The sequence below is a fragment of the Haemaphysalis longicornis genome, unplaced genomic scaffold (assembly GCF_048455015.1).
Source record: "Haemaphysalis longicornis isolate Haplotype H1 unplaced genomic scaffold, Haemaphysalis longicornis Haplotype H1 scaffold_2, whole genome shotgun sequence".
Lineage (NCBI taxonomy): Eukaryota > Metazoa > Arthropoda > Arachnida > Ixodida > Ixodidae > Haemaphysalis > Haemaphysalis longicornis.
The window spans coordinates 193,969,260-193,989,647 of record NW_027526295.1 but is presented as its reverse complement, the minus strand read 5'-3'; the positions used below and the strand labels follow the sequence as shown (position 1 = coordinate 193,989,647).

The 20,388-nt window shown below is 49.5% G+C and overlaps 1 protein-coding gene across 1 annotated transcript in view; it reads left to right on the top strand.

Annotated features, from left to right (window-relative positions):
* Window positions 1-19,942, top strand: part of LOC144169726 (mite group 2 allergen Lep d 2-like) — a 35,032-nt gene extending 15,090 nt beyond the window's left edge. The window contains exons 3-4 of the mRNA XM_077699042.1: window positions 13,454-13,635; window positions 19,831-19,942. Coding sequence (XP_077555168.1) covers window positions 13,454-13,635; window positions 19,831-19,917 — 269 coding nt within the window. The 3' untranslated portion in view covers window positions 19,918-19,942. The remainder of the gene's footprint in view (window positions 1-13,453; window positions 13,636-19,830) is intronic.
* The last annotated feature ends 446 nt before the right edge of the window (window positions 19,943-20,388 follow it).

Genomic DNA, 20,388 nt, shown 5'->3' with positions numbered 1-20,388 from the left:
ATTAAAGTCGCATTAGACGTAACTTCAACCGAATGATTTGAGTTACGTTCGGCCTACCCAGGTATTTCACAGTGAAAAATTAAAGTGCGAAATACAAGTTAAAACGAGCACATCGGCCGTACGGAACACTACCTAGGCGACCCGGAATATCACAAACGAGCACAGGACGCCGCACCTGGCAGTCGGCGCCCGATAAAAAGGGACGGGCGGAAGTGTCGTACCGTATACCTCCCAGACAGTAATGGTCGTACACCTTCCTCTCAAACAGGAACGAAAGCTTGTTCCTCGTTCCTTGATCCCGTTGCAAGTTCACTGCGAAAGGAACGCGTTCCAGTTATATTTCCAATATAGAAACTTGGCGCTACATTAACGTTACATTTGATTTTTCTTTATCAAAATATAGTGCCGGATAATCCCCAGGAGAAATCAAGTGAGCAATTCAAAACTCACATCGAACTACGCATATTATACGAATATGAACACCGCCGGAAGCAGATTATCTGGCGATAAAAAGAACCAAAATCAACTTTCCCACACGAATTTTTTGAGGGAGCACCCGACATACTCCAGGCATGTCTCACTGCAGCTTCCTATGCGGCATGCCGGCATGGGGGAAGAAAACTACAAGAGGGACCGACACGGCGAAAGCTTAAAGCCTACCCAGCTCCCTGTTGTGTTGCCTATAGTCATAAAAAATATAACAGAGAACTCACGAAAAAAAAAACGCACTATAGTCAAGTGACAGGCAAGCGGTAGTAGTTTTTTGCGCCTCAAGTGGTCGCCAATCCTAACTGTATATTACGCGACGCGTACGTGCGTGCCACTTCAATGCCGTGTGCGGCGCGCGCTGCGCGGCTTGTAAATCCGGAACGCGCAGATGCACATGCCGCCAAAGTGGTCGTACGCACCTGTCCAATACTTTCGTACAGCGCCTTGGCCATAAAGTGTCGTGTGCCCGCGTGTTCTAAAGTAAATAATGACAGAGGAGGACACCCGGGCCTTTCATATTGACTTGATTTGATTTCACAAAGCACACCATACTTGTATCGATTGCTCTATTCGCACTGGACGCGATAGCGACCTTTTAAATTAACTCACGATGTCACCCGGCGTTGTCGGCGTTGGCGTGCCTCGGCGTCCGCAACAGCCGTTCCAGGTGCGCCCTCTCCCGCATCACGCTACCCTCCTCGCTCTCAACAACAGGTCCGCACCCCTCCCCCTACACTATATAAAAAAATAATACTTACCGGCGCCTGGTTTCGATCCCACGACCCCGCGGGCGGAACGCAAGGTACACGGTGCTCTACCCACTGCGCAATAAAACCGACACAGAATGAAAGGCTACGAACGCGCCTTATATCCTTGACTCATTCAAACTACGTCAAGAAGCTGCTGATACAACACATTCACTACCACCAACTCCCCAAACACTACGAGTCCCCCTCGCGGGGAGATGGGCCCTTTTTTCTTCATCACCCGTCGCAGCGTGTTAGCACTAGCCGGGGCAGACAGCCTTGTAGCAGCTTCCTCGAGAAATGCGCATCAGGTTTGCCCACAAGTAGAGAAACAAATCAAAAGATCACCACATAACCCTGCACTTTAATATAAAGTTTTTTTTTTTTTGAGCTATACCATTCACCGCGTGCCCACCTATGCATTTTCTGTAGTGCGTGTACTCCAATGTACAGTTTGGTACTAATATATGAATTACAGTAAGGAACTCTAAGAACGCAAAGAATAAAGCTTGGGATGTTCTTAATTCCCGGACAAAAAATGCGTGCGATCCATTTCCTTCAAGACAACATTTCAGCTTTATACTTCAATGAATATCATTTTACTGACATCTGCATATTAAGCGACTGCATGCGCCACAATTAAATATGGCGTAACAACCACCCCACCCCGTCTGCCCATGATAGTTGCCGCTTTCATAAAATACATTTTTCGTTAGTCAGCCAGCTACAACAATTAAATTTCTTAAGATTTCTTCTTTCCTGGGAAGAATAAGAGAGTACTAAGGCATTCCTCTCTCAAATTCTCATCAATTGTTAATTGTATTTGTAAAAAACTCTTGGCCCATGTAAACTTTGTTCTCGGCACGAGGTGCAGACGCTATAAACTGGAACTCTGCCGCCCTCGACAAGAGGTTCTATTTTGTAATTCCCGACTTCTCCTTTCCTTTCGTATGTGGATATGAAAAGAAGTGTACGTGCATTCGTATAAAAAAAGTTTTAAGAGAAAACTCCAATGACCCAGGCGGAATTATAACGCACATTGCCTCATTGTACGGCTGCAAGTAACACGCTCCAAACCGCTCGACCGATGACAGGACGAACCGACGTAAGCGTTTCAACTATTAATTACCAATTCCACATCGGTTAGGCCGTATATCAGAAACATTCGTGTTGTTTGCCAATTTGACGTCACCTATCGTACAACGGACCCTTGCAATAATATTGCGTAGATTTCATTGAACCTGGAGGTATTTAGTACCAACAGCTGTAAACGTTTTTCAGTGCTTACCTCACGCCGAACGTCGGTTTAATTTTCATTTCGGACTTAAATGTTTACTGTGGCATACGGACGTAACTTCAATTTCATTTACAGGCTGTTACGCCGGAGGTAACTCAAAACACTGGCATAAAGTTCTGTCGCGCATAATTTTAACTTTCAATTTTGGGTTCGTAGGACATAACTCAACACATTGGCTGGAAGCTTTGTCGGTTGTAAATTTCATTTTAAATTTTTGGGTCCGTCGGACGTAACTCGAATATCCTAAAGTCCCGTAGGACATAACTTTAGTTTTCAATTTTAGTTTCCGTCGGACGTAACTCTAGACACTGCGGTTTTTCTAACCTTGCTGACATTTAGTGTATTGTACGATGCATGGATGCACTCTAGGGAACAATCAATCAAGTAATCGCTCATTCGCTTGCCCAAAACATCCAGATGGCCGTTATCGTATACAGATTAATAATAATAATTGAAATCATTATCATCATGTGGGGCGCGAAAATATATTTGCCATGGGCGCCGTCCTATCTAGTTACGGCACTGTATAGAGGAACTCCACTCTGCACAGCGCTGCGACCCACGGTATCACGTAACTGAGAATATAGAAGCCAGGTAAAGCCCCCCCCCCCTTTTTTTTTCTGATCCTGAAATTAAGAGGGAAACGTGTGATAACCGTAGATCCAAAAGCGCACAAATCATACGGCGGGCAACAAGCTTGGGTGCAGCTGAATAGCACTGCCGCCATCTTTACCCGGAAAGCGAGAAGAAAAAAAGACATCCCCCTCGCGAGGGGCACGATCAAATGCACAGCATTTCCGAGGGGGTGCGCCGGCAAGTCGTATCTCTCGATCGCGGGACCCGGGTCGCCATTTTTTGGAGGCGCGGGACAACTTGTGGCGCTTTCGAAACAAACGAGAAATGAGTGAAGGATATAAGGCGCGTTCGGTGCATGGAAATCTGTGTCGGTTTCGTGGCTCGGTCGGTAGTGCGCCGGGCACCTTGCGTTCCGCCCGCGCCGTCATGGGTTCGAAACCGGGCGCCGGAAACTTATCCTGGCTGCGGACTACGACAAGGCGCGCATGCGGACTACGACAAGGCGCGCATGCGGACTACGACAAGACGCGCATGCGGACTACGACAAGGCACGCCAACGCCGCGTGACATTGTGAGTTACTAAAATGCTATGCATTTAAAAAATGGAAGGAGGGAGGAAGGGAAATCGGGATAGGTAACAGTACAGGTGACTGGTAAAAAGCGCAAAGGCTCATGGGTACGTCGTCTGCTCTTGCCCCTTCCGGTTCGAGATCTCGCGGCCTCCTGTACGCCGACGACTTTTACGCGCGCGTGTGCGTGTTGTTTATTCGTCACAGAGTGCTTGCGTTTCACAGGAGCCCCTAATAGGATTCATCGTTGTTATTCATTGAATGCGCGATGCGTGAGCGTTTTTTTTTTTTTCTGTTGGAACAGATAAACAACAAGCACACGCTCGCGTGGAAGCCGCCGGCCTACGGGAGGCAGAGAGCTCTCGAACCGGAAGTGGCTAGACTCCGCGGGAGCAGGCAATGTACCCATGCGCCTTTGCGCTTTTTACCGATCACCTATTGCGAAAGGAAAGTGTAGTAACAGCTTCTAATCGCTGCTGTTTCCGCGCATACAAGTCCCTTTGTGTGTATACACCGATCGATGTTAACCGCGGTTTAAAATGGAGCTGAACAAAGCACTCACTGACGGCGAAATACAGACAGAAAAATACAGAATTGCGTCTAAAAGCACGTTGGGAACACGTGGTGTGTACAGTGGATGAAGTGTGGGCGTGAGCAAGTCAATACAATCCACAGCGAAGCTGGATCGACTCGTGCGTGTCGGCAGCATGATCGTGGTGCTCTGCAGGGTACCCCACTTGACTACGCCCGAGTCACCGGGGAGGTGCACGAAGTTCTTTTCTTGCTAGGGTTAAAGTGCGGGACGTAGAAACGTATTTTATGGGGGAATTATCGAACACATCTATGATTCCGGATACAGTACAGATGTAGCAGGAATATGCCAGGGCAATTTACTCCGTGAGTCACGTGTCGGCTAGTGTACGACCGGCTGATTTGTTAGATATTTACATATGTTTGGGACATTATGAAACACTATTGCCTTATTCTCCGTAGATGTGCGTGTGCGCCGGCCTGCACTCGAAAGTATATAGCAACCACCAACCAGATGCTAACTAAATTAGTGGTTTGTAATCATGTAACTATAATTGCAGTAAGAATGAAAATACTGATATTAATTCATTAACCCGTGGCCGGTTCCAGGTGATTTTACTAAACCGGCACATTTCACGCAGCGCTCGGTTATACGGCACCACGGTAACCTCTCCGTACCCTCCACTACTTTTCTTTGCGTTTCAAATTCATACACACTAGCTGTTGGCGTCTCATGCGATGCTATGAATATGTAAATGACCTCATTTTCGCAAGGAGCTAATTTGATATTGATATTTTATTCTCGCTGTATAACGCTTCTTCCACTTCTAACCATGTCCTTAAAGGAGCCATGAAGAGAAAACACAAGTTTGGTTCATTCGAAAGATTGCCTCGTTAGAACCATAACGACACCACTTATAACGCAAACTTCGCTCAAATAAGCTACATAATTAGGAAAAAAGGAAATGACCATGCGACCCACCAGCTCATTTTCCGCAACAGAACCTATGATGTCACTCGAGAATGCTCTGCGATTGGCGGAGGCCGGCAAAAGCAAACGCATGTTAGGCAGGGCTTACAGTTTGCATAGCGAGCTAAATGCCCGTGAAACATACTGCACATTCTTTTTATGACAAAGAACGGTGGAGTAAACGGTTGAAGTTCCGAACGAACACGCAAGCGTGTATGCCAATGCGTACGAAACTTCCGCCAGCCGAACTCGACATCTCGCCGTCGCCACTGTCGCGCAGACGAATTTTCGGGTTCAAGGCTCTTCGGGGCCAACGAACCGTCCCAGCACGCACAGCCGCGACCTTGCTTGGTATCGTAATCCCTTCACAGGAGGTTGGCAGTCATATCGCCTACCAGCAAGGGTAAAAATAGAACGCAGTGTCTAGAGTGCCGTCCGACGGCTCTTTAACGGGGCCTTGCAGTGCCGTGTGACGGCGATGCAAGCGTATGCTCCCGTGCCGTCCGGCCGGCCGGCCAGTCCGGCGCTTGAGCCTATGCTTGAGCGGCGGAGCTTTCAGCATACGGCTAGAGTGAATACGGCCAGTACCGCGCCTTCGAGCTTCAGTCGTCTTAAAATACCCATACGAAATAAAATAAGTTTCTTACGATGCGCTATATATAGCCAGCTCAAGATCGGACGCTCGCGGGTGGTTATATGAGACGTTGTGTAAATGTATCACTCGCTGTGAACAAGCGAGCCGAAACCCAGTGACTCGCGAGCACGTCGGGCGCGCGACGCGTGTCGCGCGATGCGGCGGTGTTCACACTTGCGACGAGAGATGATGTGACTTCATTTAGAATAGTACCCAAAGCATTGCGGGTTGCGCCAAGAGTCGAAAATAACGAGCTCAAGCAGACATTTTTCAACATCTTATTACAGCAAGAAGTACACACGTTTGCCACACCTATATCGCAGACCGCAAAGTTCGCTTCTTTTCACAGACGCAAAAGTTCTGGCACCTTCGAACTGCACGTTGAAAATCTATTGGTGTTTACTACTCGCCGATAGAGGTACGACAAGGCTGCAAGTCAGCCTACTGTCCCGCTATGGATTCAGCTACACGAAGATGAAGCTTGCTCTGTCAAGTCGAAGTAGTTTCTGCGCACTAATCAGTCCCACGCTGTTCGTCGATTGGTACATCATATGTGTACGCTAAAGCAACTGACCAAAGAGCCGGTGAGCACGCGATGCTGCTTGCCGGCCGAGCGGGCCCCCCTTGGCGGGCCGGGCCAACTTAGACCGGGCGGCGGCTCGCCGCCGTTTGTAAACAAACGTTTTTTACCGACTACGTCAGGTGACTCTGCAGCCCTGATTAACTATCCGGTTTGGCGATGTCGCGCGACGAGGGACGAGCGATCGGCTCCGCCGTCGCAAAGCGACTAAAAGCGAAGCATAGCGAAGGCCGCCTCATCCCTTTGCGACGTGGCGGGCTAAGTCGCCAGTAGGAATGAGTACGCGCACATTGGCTCGCTTGCTCACATGGATACATTAACACAACGGCTTATTCGCCCCGAGCGCGAACACAGTCGGCCCCTGGCGGCGGCGGGACTAACCGCTCCTAGTGTGGATGGCGCTCTTGCGTCGTCTGCTTTTTCACGTTGCGTGCGGCGCAAGACGCGTGCTGCACCTGACAAAACAACCAATATGTGTGCTCGTTTGGCAGTAAGCAATGACATAGTTACCTCTGCTTGCGCATTTCATCTAGAAACGCAATAATCAGCGGCCGTTGCGGGTTAATGCGCTTATTTAATTTCACGAAACATCTCCGCCCTGGTCACCGCTTGAGTGTGAAACGTGTTATAAACATTGCTTCCACACATTGCACCTTTCTTATTGTTGACTGCAGTCGTCTGCCGTTTCGGGAACGTCGAAGGGTGCTTTTTGAAGGTGGCGTGGAGATTATTTAAAAGTTTAGTACGCGAAACGGGTAAGAAGCGACAAGACCTGTGCATACGCGTGCAAATTCCACACCCTTGTAAAATTGCGCTGTGTCCTTATAGAAAGAAGAAAGCACCAAAAACATTTACACTGCACACGACCCGTGCGCTATCGCCCATACATTACCGGACACGTATTTTACACCCGCAAGCGCCTGTGTGATCGTGACCTTCCCGTACCTTTTTTAAAATAAATACCATTTTTGGACAGTCGTTGTTTATACTGAGGAGGAAGAATAAACATTTATTCAACTGTATCGAGTTGCTAATTTTACGTATTATTTAAATTACGTTTCTATGGATGCGCAAGAGTATTTAGGGGGGATTTTTCGGTAAAATTGAGCAGTTGTGAGTTTGCGTCTGTCATGTGGCATTTCGTGTGTCATTTTCATATATACCATTTTCAAATCCTACATGAATCACCTTGTCCAGAAACGTGTCTCACTCAGCATAACCAAATGCCTAATATGGTCACGTCTTAACCTCTTAAGGTGGACCTAAGTTTAAAGAAAGAGAAGAAAACGCGTAATATAATGCACGTTGTTGCACACATGTGTGAGGGGTGTGTGCCATGACTCGCTGTTTTTTTTTTAATTTTTTTCCCACAATGCTTGCTTTTAATACAATTTTGAAAAAGTCGAGCCACAATTCCTGGACAATCCCCGACCAAAGGGGTTTAATCAGTTTTGAGAATACGTACTGATTTTTCACCGCTACAGAACACGACGCCTAGTGTAGTTAGGACCCCCCCCACCTTCCTTCCCTAAAAAAAAAAAACGAAATGCACAGAATTTCATTTTTTAACCAATCCTCAATAATTAAATGCCAAGACAAAGGCGATATTCACTTTACAAAACAAGGTAGTTACCGGGAACCCGTTGCGCTGATTCGCAAGGAGAAATAAAAAGGAAATGTTTTACTACATCTGCAACAGCGCAACTTCATTTATTGCCATCTTTAGGGTTCGTAAGCAAGAATGCAGACACGCAAGAATGCAAACACATCTCGCTGTTGCAGGCACCTATTAGATTTTAAAAGGAACGCAAATGGTCAACAGAGCAGCCGTAACAGAAAATATGTGCTCACTGTGAGGTCCCAAAAGCTTGGTTTGCACGCTGTAAACCTGCTTGTCACTTTGCGAAAACCTAGCTAAACATGAGATGTTGATTGTACTGCGTGCGTGGACAATTCAATTCGCAAGTTCACTTGCGACGAAAGCCGTAAATAAGTGATCCTAAACCGTTATTCATCAAACCTTCCTTCAAAGTCGCTAAAATTTCATTGAAAAGACCCGTTAGAGCGGTTACATTTACATCTCTGCGCTGATCAAAATTCAGTAATTTCATGTTACCTTTTGAACACACAAAAAATATCGTAAGCTCTTAGAAAGAATTTCGGGGCAGTTAAGTAATGTTACCATTTCAGGGCATCCCACAAATGCAAGAATGCGTCACGCTACCAGTGAAAGCGATTGAGATTGCCGTTGTAAACTGAATTTCAGAGATCGAGGCTTCCTGATTTGTTTCTATTTATTTATTATTATTTGTTTCTTCCTGATTTGTTTCGATTGAAGGCTCAAAGCCATAGTCTGGAAAGATCGAGCTTGCTACGAACCACAGCGTACAAGTTTATTGCCACAATTACGGCCATTCTGATATTCCCGATGAGTCGTCGCTTTTTTGGCGTAGTAATGAAAACTGACTGCCGCTTCCATGCTATACATTGAACGTTGAGGAACCGAACTACAGCATACCACTCTTGTTTGCACCTTTCGCGCGCACATACCGCGGGAAAAAGGCACGAAGCGCGCCCACAGTGTGCATTCTTACGGGCCGCTCAGCGGAGCATCCACACTAGCAGCGCGACGCTGTCGCCACCTACATGTCGAGCTCGCGGCGAATAGGCCTCCTGCGCTGCCCAGGGGGCGCTGCGCAAGCGGCTTCCGGGCAGTACTTCCGGGTAGTACAAAGCTGCGCGGGTCCCATAGGATCCCGTGTTGACAGAAGCAAAATGAGCTCGACGCTCCCGATTATTTTGCGACGTGGTCACCAGCTCATCCCCGACGCGTCCGATCTATTTCAGCGATCAACTTGGCATTGGGGGAAAAAGCTTTGCGGCGCTAAACACGTTTACAGCGACGACGAAAGTGCCGGGACCGTGACGGCGTCTGCTACTCGCAGGTTCACCGATCGATGGTCGTACGAAGTGAAATTTTAAGTGAAATTTCTAGGTTAAACTAATACTCTAGGTGACAAAGTCTTCTAAAAAAACAGCCAATCAAAAAAGAAGAGTGACGCAATCGGCGATGATCGCGCTTTAAAAAGCCAGCGAGTACGGCGGACCGCAGGCTCGCCTGCTGCGGTGCTCCGCTCTTTTGCGTACCTGCACACTATGCGGGCACTTTCATTAAACAGTGCTCGTTTGCGTCGCCGTTACGAATACATGGTGCAGCGTTAGCTTCCCGTTTTGTTGCGTGTCTCAGTGACAAAATGCCGCGACCGTCAGAAGCGTGAAATCTGTTTTGTGATTCCGAAATTAGTGGCCGTAAAACAAAGTGGTCGGGCGAACTAAGAGGCCGCTCGCTTTCCTTGTTTGCTCTCACTTTACTTAATTACGCTCTTGCAACATAGATTCCCAGTTCGCGCTTAATAGCCTAGAATGAGGGTCTGTAACGGTCGAATTCCATGCAGCCGACACGGCGGAGGGCTGGACGGCAAATCCGGAGGGGGGGGGGGGGGGAGGAGGAGGGGGGCTTTGAATGCAAAGAGAAAAAAATCAGCGAATTTCTAATAATATTTGACAATAATCTGGCGAAGTGTGAAGATGGGAGGGGGGGGGGGGGAATTCAACTGGAGGACGCCAATTCTCTGTTCTTGTCTCGCTGTCTAACTCCATTTGAAGTCAAAACTGGCGTGTCGGCGTTCAGATTCGACGACCCCTGCACTAGAAAACCAACACAGTCAGTGATGATCGTGTGTAAATATTCGGGGCCCCGCGCCGTGTATGCGGCTGTGTTATGTGATGTTATAGAAGTACACATCTCTGCAGGCAGCGGGCGTGTGATTTGGTGCATGTTTTGCGTCTTTTAATAGCGCTTAATTTGTTCATTTGGCGTACAATTGCCCCACCTACTCGTTAGTATACATGTACCAGCTGCCGTTCGTTAATCACGTGCGGCGTAAAACGTTACGCAATAATCCTATTGTTTGTGAAAATACGAAACAAAATTTCCACTCGTTTCAAAGGCAGTGCCAGGCTCAGCTGAGTCGGCTGGGCAATTCTTGCGTTCGCTTGCATGCTCCCGCTGAAGCAACGTTTTGCAGTTACCTCAGGATATAGGATGAGCAGCGTTCCGTGTTTATGCTACTCGTGAACTTTCCTTTGTCGACCGCACGCAAGAAGAAAAAAACTGTAACTGTCGTCAAACAGCTAAACCACCCGACCTGGCGATACTGTCCCACGCCGCGACCACCGCGACAGCTCGCTCAAAAGAAAGCCGACAAATCGGCTTCTTTTAGCGGATATTATTTTGTTTAGCCTCTGCAACTACTTTAAGGGCTATTCCATACAGTATGCAGTCATTTAAACACGCCACAAGGCGCCACAACCAACTTTCACTCTGGCTTGTAATTGAAAACACATGGAGGGCGGCGAGGGTCGTCTGCTTTTGTACTACCCAGAGGCGTCGGCCGCTAGGGGCGCTGCATGTCGCCAAAACTCCAGCGCAGGAGGCCTATACAACCGCCCGCGAGCGTCCGATGTTGAGCTGGCTGATGCGTCATAAGGAACTGAGCACTTCTCTTTTCTTTCGTGCTGGCCGTGTGCTGAGTAGCTCTGTACAGGAGCTTCTTTCATTTATTTCCACCTTCTCAAACACGACCGACTCGTGCTCTCAAACGTCGGACCGGCCGGACGGCACGGGAGCATACTCTTGCAGCGCCGTCGGACGGCACTGCAAGGGCCAGCTAAAGAGCCGTCGGACGGCACTCTAGACACTGCGAAAATTAGAAACAAGGGGAGTAAGGAACACGGAGCAGCAACGAGATAGTGCCACTCGTCGCACAGGTTTCGGTATGGAGGTCGTGTTGGCTTGCTGCTGTCGTTACGAGCTCGTTTACAGTTTACAACCACTGAAAACTTCAGTTTGTTCGAGTACTTTACAATGAAATTGCGTTGCTGTGTTTTGAAATGCCCATGTAGTACGGGCAAATCGTCGAGGGAGTGCGACATCCCCGCCGGTGAGATCTCCTTTCATGTGCTGCCCAACGACGAACCTCGGCGAAGCAAGTGGCTACGTTTTGTGAACTTTGCAAACGGAGGAGAAAGAGAGCTAAATGAAGTACGAGTGTGCTCGCTTTATTTCCGAGGAAGTGATTACGGCAGAGACCCGGACATGCTGGCGCTCGTCGCCGACTTTGTCAAATCGCCGCCAAAGCGCTCTGACCTCGGGGAAAAAAATTGCCGTACACACCGCGCATTGACGCTCGAATCTTTCTGGTCGGAGCAGAGAGCTCGAGCGAACGGCTTTCCATACACGACACCGGCCAACTGGCATAAGCGATACTGCTACTGAAATTGAAAATACGGCACATACGTACCAGTCTGTATTCGTCCGTCGCGACGGGGCTGACGAGGCAGCGGTGCCGACGGCTGGGCGTTCGTCTGTTGTGGCTATCGCGGAATGGTCGCTTTCTCGTCCACCGTGTATCCCACAACTCTTGCCGCTCGTGCACTTAGAAGCATTGAGCGTTCAAGTGGTGTGAGGTTGTTAAATGCAAGCCCGAGCTCCTCGGCGAGAGTTTTGTTCTCCGGATCAGGCGATTCCATGACTAGGGCTGCGGGTGCACTAGGTTTTACTAGTATTTTTAAAATGGCCACCGTCTCGGTCGACTCCCGCGTGTGGGTGCTATATGGAGTCGACATACTAAGTATCTGTTTCATGGACCGGGTCGTATGACGCCATTGTTCACGTGACGAAATGTGCAATTTTAGCGGGAGATTTAAAATTTTGGCTTAAATTGCCTTATTTCTCAGTGAAAAATTCCCCCGCATTTCCCCGAGGGGGAGAATGTGAAAGTGCGAATGCACGGTTGTCGGCCCGCTTGCGGCGCTTGCGCTCGGCCCCCGCAGCCCACCGCTTCGCCGCCTTCTCTTCCATCTCTTCCATCGGGTTTGTAGTATCACGTGTACACCACGCAGTTATCAAGCCGCTATAACGCCGCTGAGTCGCCAACGCACGCCGCTGACGACGTAGTTTGAATGCGTTAAAGATATAAGGCGCGTCAACACTGATATCACCGTCGCGTCGGTGGCTTGATCGGTAGAGCGTCGCGCTGCGGCCGCAAAGTCCGCGGATCGAAACCTGGCGCCGGATGCTGTTTCTTTATAGAGGAGCACTGCGGACGCCGACGCCGCCGCCGGCGGTGGATGGTTTGGGGTCGCTTATAAAGTGTATTCACACTTAATAAAGCATCATTTGCTTCCGGGAAAGCGCTTGGGGTACTATGAAACACCTAATCTTTCGAATAAAACAAACTTTTGTTTTCTCTTCATGGCTCCTTTAAATTTAACTATATGCGAGTGCACAGTTCATTGCTGGCACGACAGCCCACCTGTTCAACTAGGTAGCGCAACAATACACCCAAGACGCGATATTTCTATGACAATTTTTAGATGCGGAGCATCTCATGCTCGGGGCTGCGTCCCTCCCTCCCTTGTCGTCCACCGTCCGCACTCTACTGCGCATGCGCGTCTCTTCAGCCCCATCAGCGTTTGGGCTGACGTCAGCGCAGTCCTCTATAAAAAGAAATAGTTAGGCGGCGCTCGGTTTCGATCTTACGTCTCTCTGGCCGCAACGGGAGGTACGTGGCGCTCTTCCCACTGCGCTACAAAGCGAGACGGGAGCATGCGCTACGAACGCGCCTTATGTCCTTCACTCATTCAAACTACGTCAAGAAGCTACTGATACAACGAAGGCACGCGAAGCTAAACGTCAACGGAAACGACGAACTGAAAACTAATGGGAACTTCAGTCGACCCCATGGTTGCTTCGCATGTTCCCCTACGGGAAGATGATGTAATTTTTTTTAAATTTGTGTTCCCTCTCTTTCATGGAATATCCGCGAAATATTCCGAAGCTTCACATTTGGCTGAGTAGGGGTAATACTAAGATCGGGAGTAAAAAAGTTGCCAATACACTGTCCACAACTGCTGCCACAATGCACGGTAATATAACTATTACAACACCAGTAATGGTATTAAGCAAGTGCGCACGTAACGACGCGTGGTCCGTGCAGCGTTCGCGACTGCGGCGGCGTTCAACGAGATCAGCGCGTACATCGAGCGCCACCGATTCCAGCTTCCGGAGCCTCACGTGGACGCCTGCGCCGGCGGCCACCTGAGGCCCGCCTGCCCCATGCGCAAGGGTCAGGTCTACACCTACCGCTACACCCTGCTCGTCCGGGAGATATATCCTGCGGTGAGTAACTCTGCTGTTATTAGCCCTTTTTCGCTGCACGCGGTATGCCGCGCTGTGTACAGCTCGATACTTTAGCGACTGTTAGTTGGATAAAATTGTTCCGGAGTACGTTTTACCAGTGGAGCTGTTGTAGGTGGCCGTAATGTGTGGCGCGTAACGCAAAAATACCGAGGAGCGCCTTGCGTTACCTAGCAACCAACAACGCCACAGCTAGCGCAACACCTGCTCCGCGGTACCTCGGCGCGACTCAGGAACGCCGCGCAAGCGGCCTGCATAACCGTACGCGCCGCCGCTGCGCCCCAGCTGTCGTCAAGCGCTACCGCGCATGGGCTTCGTTTCGCAGCAGAGCCCGCGCGCTGGCGGCCGCGCGCCAGCCCTCGACATGGGGCGGTCGCGAAAAGTACGTACGCCCGAGGAAGAAGCCGCGTACCAAGAGGCGCGGCGTGCTGCTAATCGAGAACGACAGTGTCGACGGCGATCCGTCCCAGCACGTGTCGCCGCGGTCACTAAAAATCCTGCAGCTTCGCTGCGGCTCAAGCCTTGCGTGACTCATTGCAAACTTCCCCAGTTTTTTTCTTTTGTTTTTTTACCGGGAAAGTTGTGTACGGTTTATACGTAGAAGCTGATCGCTAAATAGGCGACGGAAAGATACCCATACGAGAGGCGTGGAATAGCCCGTATCGTAGGTTTCTTTTTTCTTTTTTTTTTAAGTGCGAATGCACTTTATAAGCGACCCCAAACCATCCACCGCCGGCGGCGGCGGCGGCGTCCGCAGTGCTCCTCTATATTTAAAAAAGAAACAGCATCCGGCGCCAGGTTTCGATCCGAGGACTTTGCGGGCCGCAGCCCGACGCTCTACCGAATAAGCCACGGACGCGACTTTTTTTTTTTTTTTTGTAACAGTAACTTTATTTACAAATATACAAACAGGGCCAGATGAAGTGGTTACTGAGGTTTCAGAGAACAGTGTAACATGCTATGCTCACACAGACAAATGATCGCGTTCGGGAACGTACAAGCCAAGACAAAATTCAGCGTGTTTCGACAGGGAAGTGAAAACCATTAGTAGGCAGTGCCAGCAAAGCCACGTAGTGCCGGCGTGGTTCCTGTTAGAAACACTAACAAATGGGCGATGGTGTCATTTGTTTACAGTATACGGTTATGAAGTAGGGGCAAGTGGTTGGGCGTAGAAGTTATGGAGAAAAAGTAGGATTAGTTTAAAATTCCCCCGCATTTTCCCGAGGGGGAGAATGTGAAAGTGCGAATGCACGGTTGTCGGCCCGCTTGCGGCGCTTGCGCTCGGCCCCCGCAGCCCACCGCCTCGCCGCCTTCTCTTCCATCTCTTCCATCGGGTTTGTAGTATCACGTGTACACCACGCAGTTATCAAGCCGCTATAACGCCGCTGAGTCGCCAACGCACGCCGCTGACGACGTAGTTTGAATGCGTTAAAGATATAAGGCGCGTCTAACACTGCTATCACCGTCGCGTCCGTAGCTTGGTCGGTAGAGCGTCGCGCTGCGGCCGCTAAGTTCTCGGATCGAAACCTGACGCCGGATGCTGTTTCTTCTTTGAAGAGCACTGCGGACGCCGCCGACGCCGCCGCCGACGCCGGCGGTGGATGGTTTGGGGTCGCGCACTTAAAAGTCGTTAGTGAGCAGAAGTGGCCCATGGTGCTGTCGCGCTACCGGCCCTCAGATCAAGTCCCATCTCCTTTGCTGCTCTACCTTAAACTCCATGAGTGCTCGTGAGCCCCGCGCCAGTGAGTCGCGAAGCTCAGTGTCTGAATCGGGCCCGTCAAGGGCGGCCACTGCCCACTGCGTCTTCTGTACAAAGTGCCTCCACGCCGGCCGCGGGCTTTCGGCACATTCAACCACGTCGACTCTCGCCCTCCATAGCGAGACGCTGATGTCGGTGTCAGTAACGCGCCTTATATCTTTAACGCATTCAAACTACGTCGTCAGCGGCGTGCGTTGGCGACTCAGCGGCGTTATAGCGGCTTGATAACTGCGTGGTGTACACGTGATACTACAAACCCGATGGAAGAGATGGAAGAGAAGGCGGCGAGGCGGTGGGCTGCGGGGGCCGAGCGCAAGCGCCGCAAGCGGGCCGACAACCGTGCATTCGCACTTTCACATTCTCCCCCTCGGGGAAATGCGGGGGAATTTTTTTTTTTTTTTTTTTTGGGGGGGGGGGGGGGGGGGTACCTTACTGTTTTTGTCAGTGCTCAGCTCATCTGTCACACTTTTGTTTCCACCAATCAGATTGCGTAATGGTTCGGCAATTTGGTACGCGTCTCCCCTGTTTTGCACGGCTTTTCCAAATTGCAGATTAACCACCCAAGCAGCATACGTCAGTGGCCGATGTGTCCAAGCTTGGCAACTCCTCGCCCGCCATTATTGGCGGGTGGTTGGGAAAGGTGATAAGCCAACAATTGGCCAAGCTCTGGAAGGCCAACATTCGACAACGCTGGGCAAAGTATGTTGCCATGATAATGCCTATATGGGTGGACCGCACGCTATTTTCATGCACATTTCTGGCCAGTCTTTATGGCTAACGCCTGTTCTATGAATTGCCTCACGGCCCGATTTCTGCTTTATACATGCCATTATACAAAAAATTATTTAATGCGCACTCATTAAAGAATTTCCTGTACAATGACATGTATCAGACAGAAATCGGACCGCGAGGCACAATAAACAAACCGCATCAACTTTCAGAAGTAACTACGAGACTTCCCAAAAACAAATGAGCAACACATCAGGTCTCTTTGGTTACTTTTTTATTATAAGCACCAAATTTACAACGACAAAGCTGACTTAACAGTGGCAAGAATACGAAATAAGTTTGTTCAAAACACAAACACAATAGTCGAGAAAAAATAAAAAAAGCGCTGCTCATGAAGCGCGATCCGATCTATGCTTCGTTCAACGGCTTGAGATGCCTACAAAACAGAAGCATTCAGGTAAATGAAAAAAAGACCCTCTTCCCCGGTAATTCTTTGGCTTGCACGTGACGTCACTTGCGCCCGCTCGTAGTTACTGCGCCCATGTTGGAGCACCACGCGCCGCTCGCTATGCGTAGTGTGTGTACGTTTCTCGGCTGACGCACCCGCCCCACTACAGGCTTACCGCTTTCTGAGCAAGATGCCCCCAGCTTCGAGAGTCGAGGCTCTCGACGCGGCGTATCGTGTGCAGCTGATCGGATCAGCCCGCGCACGCTACGAGGAAAAGAGTCGGATGCGCGACAGCGTGGATCCCTACACGCTGCGGCCGGGACTGGACACCGTGACCGATGTTGCAGAGTTTCCCGAAGTGGCGCACGGAGACATCGTGAACTATCTTGTTTACTCCTCCAGTTTTGTGACCTGTCTCATTTTCGTTCTCGTCAACTTCGTCGATATCTGGAACGGCTGCAACGTCGTCGCCGTGGCTGGGGTGCGTCGGCTGCGTGGACGCCGCCGTGGCTGCGTCGCGAGGCCTCAGCGGTCTTTTCCCCTGTACGTCGCTTTTTCGATCGTTCGTAACGATCGGTACAACGAGCTTTTGTGCCGTAGCCAAGCGCAAGCGACGGCGCCAAGTCAGGGTGTGCCTCATCCCAAATCTTGGCTGGCTTGCCTACAAGCACAAAATACACATTTTCTACATTTGTACGCGACGCTTGGATTTGCTGTAGACGTTGTTGGCTTACCTGTCACAAAGTGGGCACCGCAGACTCGAATATGACGGCTGTTGGGATCGAGATCAGCACGTTTTATGCGTAATAGCCACAGGCTTCGCCGTCTCGCACTGAGGTCTTTCGTCCGCTCACACTGATTTGATACAACTTTCGGTAGACGAAATAGGCTGCTGTTCGCCGATTTCTCCCTTGAATTCGACTTGCTACGGTTCGAGCAGCCGACAACAGCGCACAACACCATTGTGGAAACGCCGTCCAGTCGCTGCCGCTTCCACAGCCGCGCGGAGACTGCGCCGTGTAGGGTATCCGCGGAGTCGGCGGTGCTCCAATATGGAGATTATGCATCCCAGCATTCCCCGTTGTGACGTCGGTGCAAGGCATGTATACAGTATGTCGTTCAACAGCACTATTGTAGAATAGTCCAGCTTGGAAGGCTTGTTCTCTCTGCTGCATCCGCCACTTGTCCACGGGAAACACCTTTACGTTGTAGAACCTGTAATAACTAAAAAAAAGTTAACTGCAATGCTAAATGCACGCTGCTTATTAAATGCAGCATCTATCACCATTCTTAACACATGCACGTGTGAAAATATTCAGCCTAAACTTTTAGCTTGATAAAACTCGCTATGAAACATGAAACGTATACCCACTTACTGATATTTATTTTTCAATACTGCGTTTGACGGTAGCAGTTACTTGGCTCGTTCTTGAGAAAACAGTAAGGAATTTCATCGAAAATTGGCTTCACACTTATGGCAGCTCGCACAAGGTAATATATGAAAAAAGTCCAACAGACAAAGACACACTCCAGCGGTTCCGTGAAATTTTGTTGTGGCTACTGTAGTCACATAAACAATTAACCGCGACTGAAATGCGCCGTCAACGTTTTATTTTGTAGCAACGCGGGATCAGAATATAAGGCACTACACAATGGGTTCGGAACGCACGAACATTCACGGTTTTTTTTTTTGTAAGACATCTATGCCAACTTGGAGGTAGATGAGAAGCCTTGTGACATTTTATTGCGTTATATTTTTAAGGGGTAATCAAATAAAGCGACAATTCCTAGCGACTCTACAAACATGAATGGGTGTTAAACTGGTTAAGGTGTTGCTGTCGCCGTCGCTTACTTCTGCCTCGTCAGATGCGAACGGAACCGACGGAGAAGCCCAGCGGCAGTGTAATTACTTTGTTGCTGGACAATATCTTTACGTTGTTCCCGAAAATAATGAAACGAAAGCTTCATTTATAGCTAGCGTTTAATGAAGCCAGCTTAATACATCTGTAACTCTTATACTGCACACGAGTCTTGCTTCAACACATGCTGGACGTCGCGAACCAGCAGTGGGAGCACGGCCGCTTGTTCGGAAAACACAAAGCCGGAAATAGGATGGCTAGAATTGGCGTCACACAAATAGAAGCTAGCGCATGTATGTGACCGCCTAATTCTTCGCAAGAACCAGCAACACTAAGCTGCACTCACGCGCACCAACTGTTATGAACGACAGCTAAAGTTTATGCGGGAAAGCACGAGCTCTCCCGTACCGCGCACTGAAAAATAAAATGGTGACTCACGTTTTCAGCGGCTGGCCGCAGCAGGCAAACAATGTTATTCCACCAGTCAGGTATACTTCAAACACAGCCACCGACACCAAAACGCACCTCACAGACACGTACCGGAGTACTATGGTGGTTTCAATGCCACAAAAAAACGCAGACATCGGAGTGACGTGTCTGCCCACGTGTAACACTATCTCGCACATTATGAATACGCTGCACTTTAGTTTGAGTAGGCTTTGTTTCGTGGCACGGTTGCTGCGTTGTTGCCTGTTCACCGCTCTAACCGTCGTGTTTGCACACGCCACGCACACAGCAAGCGCGTGGACAAAATGCGCTTTTATCCGTCTACTAAAGCTTGGCCTCCGATGGGATTTCCGTGTGACGTTACTTCCGGTCACCGTTTGCTTGGCGCACAATCAATAGGCAGTTTTAGCATATCGTTACCGTGTTTACGTTGCCGTTTACCGTGTTTGCGGGAGTAGACTGCGCAGCGCCAGAGTTACCGCGAACGGTAACTTACCGGCACAGGCTTCACCGTCGCCAGCGCTTCCGGTAAAACGGGAAACGGTAACGCAAACACGGTAACGATATGCTAAAACTGCCTAATCTTTCAGCCGAGTTACCGATGAGTGGCCGATAGCTCGGAAGCCAATGGGGATCCATGAGGTTTCCAAACATTGGCAGTCGGCCTCTGCCCCTTGGGAAGTTGCAGATTTTTACAAAAAATCTCAAAGTGGTCACTTAATCTTTCCTGCTTACAGGACATGAAGTTACAAGCACGACCGTTGTAAGCTAGCGTTCGGATGCCGCATTTAACCATGTAATAGAGGGTCAATGATCGAAAACGTTCGTCTTCATAGCGAATCTTTCGCGCAAACTGTAGCAATTTTTACTTTTTTTGTGAGGCTAGGCACGATTATGAACTTTTTCGTAATTTCTATAACGTATTTCGTTTCCAGACGCCAGCAACTATCGAATACAAGCTTGTCACCAGAGACGGAAAGGTGATTGGATGCAGCCATATACCAGTCATTATCTTCAGATGAAGAACACATTCACCGGTTCACGAGCTTAACCAAGCTAGCTTCGTGATTGTGTAACTCAGCGGAATAAAGCTCCGTTAAACTTGAGTCAAACAACTGTCACATCATTCTTGAAAACCGCGCTACATCAATGCAGTTTCGGTTTCAGTTCTTCGAAGTTACTTACTGTGGCTCGCGATCCTCTAAACAGTCCAAGCCAATCCAAAAGAGGCCGATCAATCGATAAGGTCGCCACAAGATGGCGACACCGCCTTTCGTCGGAAACATTGGCGAAAACACAAGCAGCAGCAGCAGCAGTGGCAGCAGCACAACAACAACAGTGGGCAAGAGACAAAAGGCAGCGGCGACGATGCTAGCGACGGATGACAAAGCCCAGGCCCCTGACCCCCTCGACAAAGGAATCTTCAAAAGGCAAGCAGCCGATGCGTACACGGTGCATTCTACCGGGGTCGCGAAGATGATACGCAAACGGAG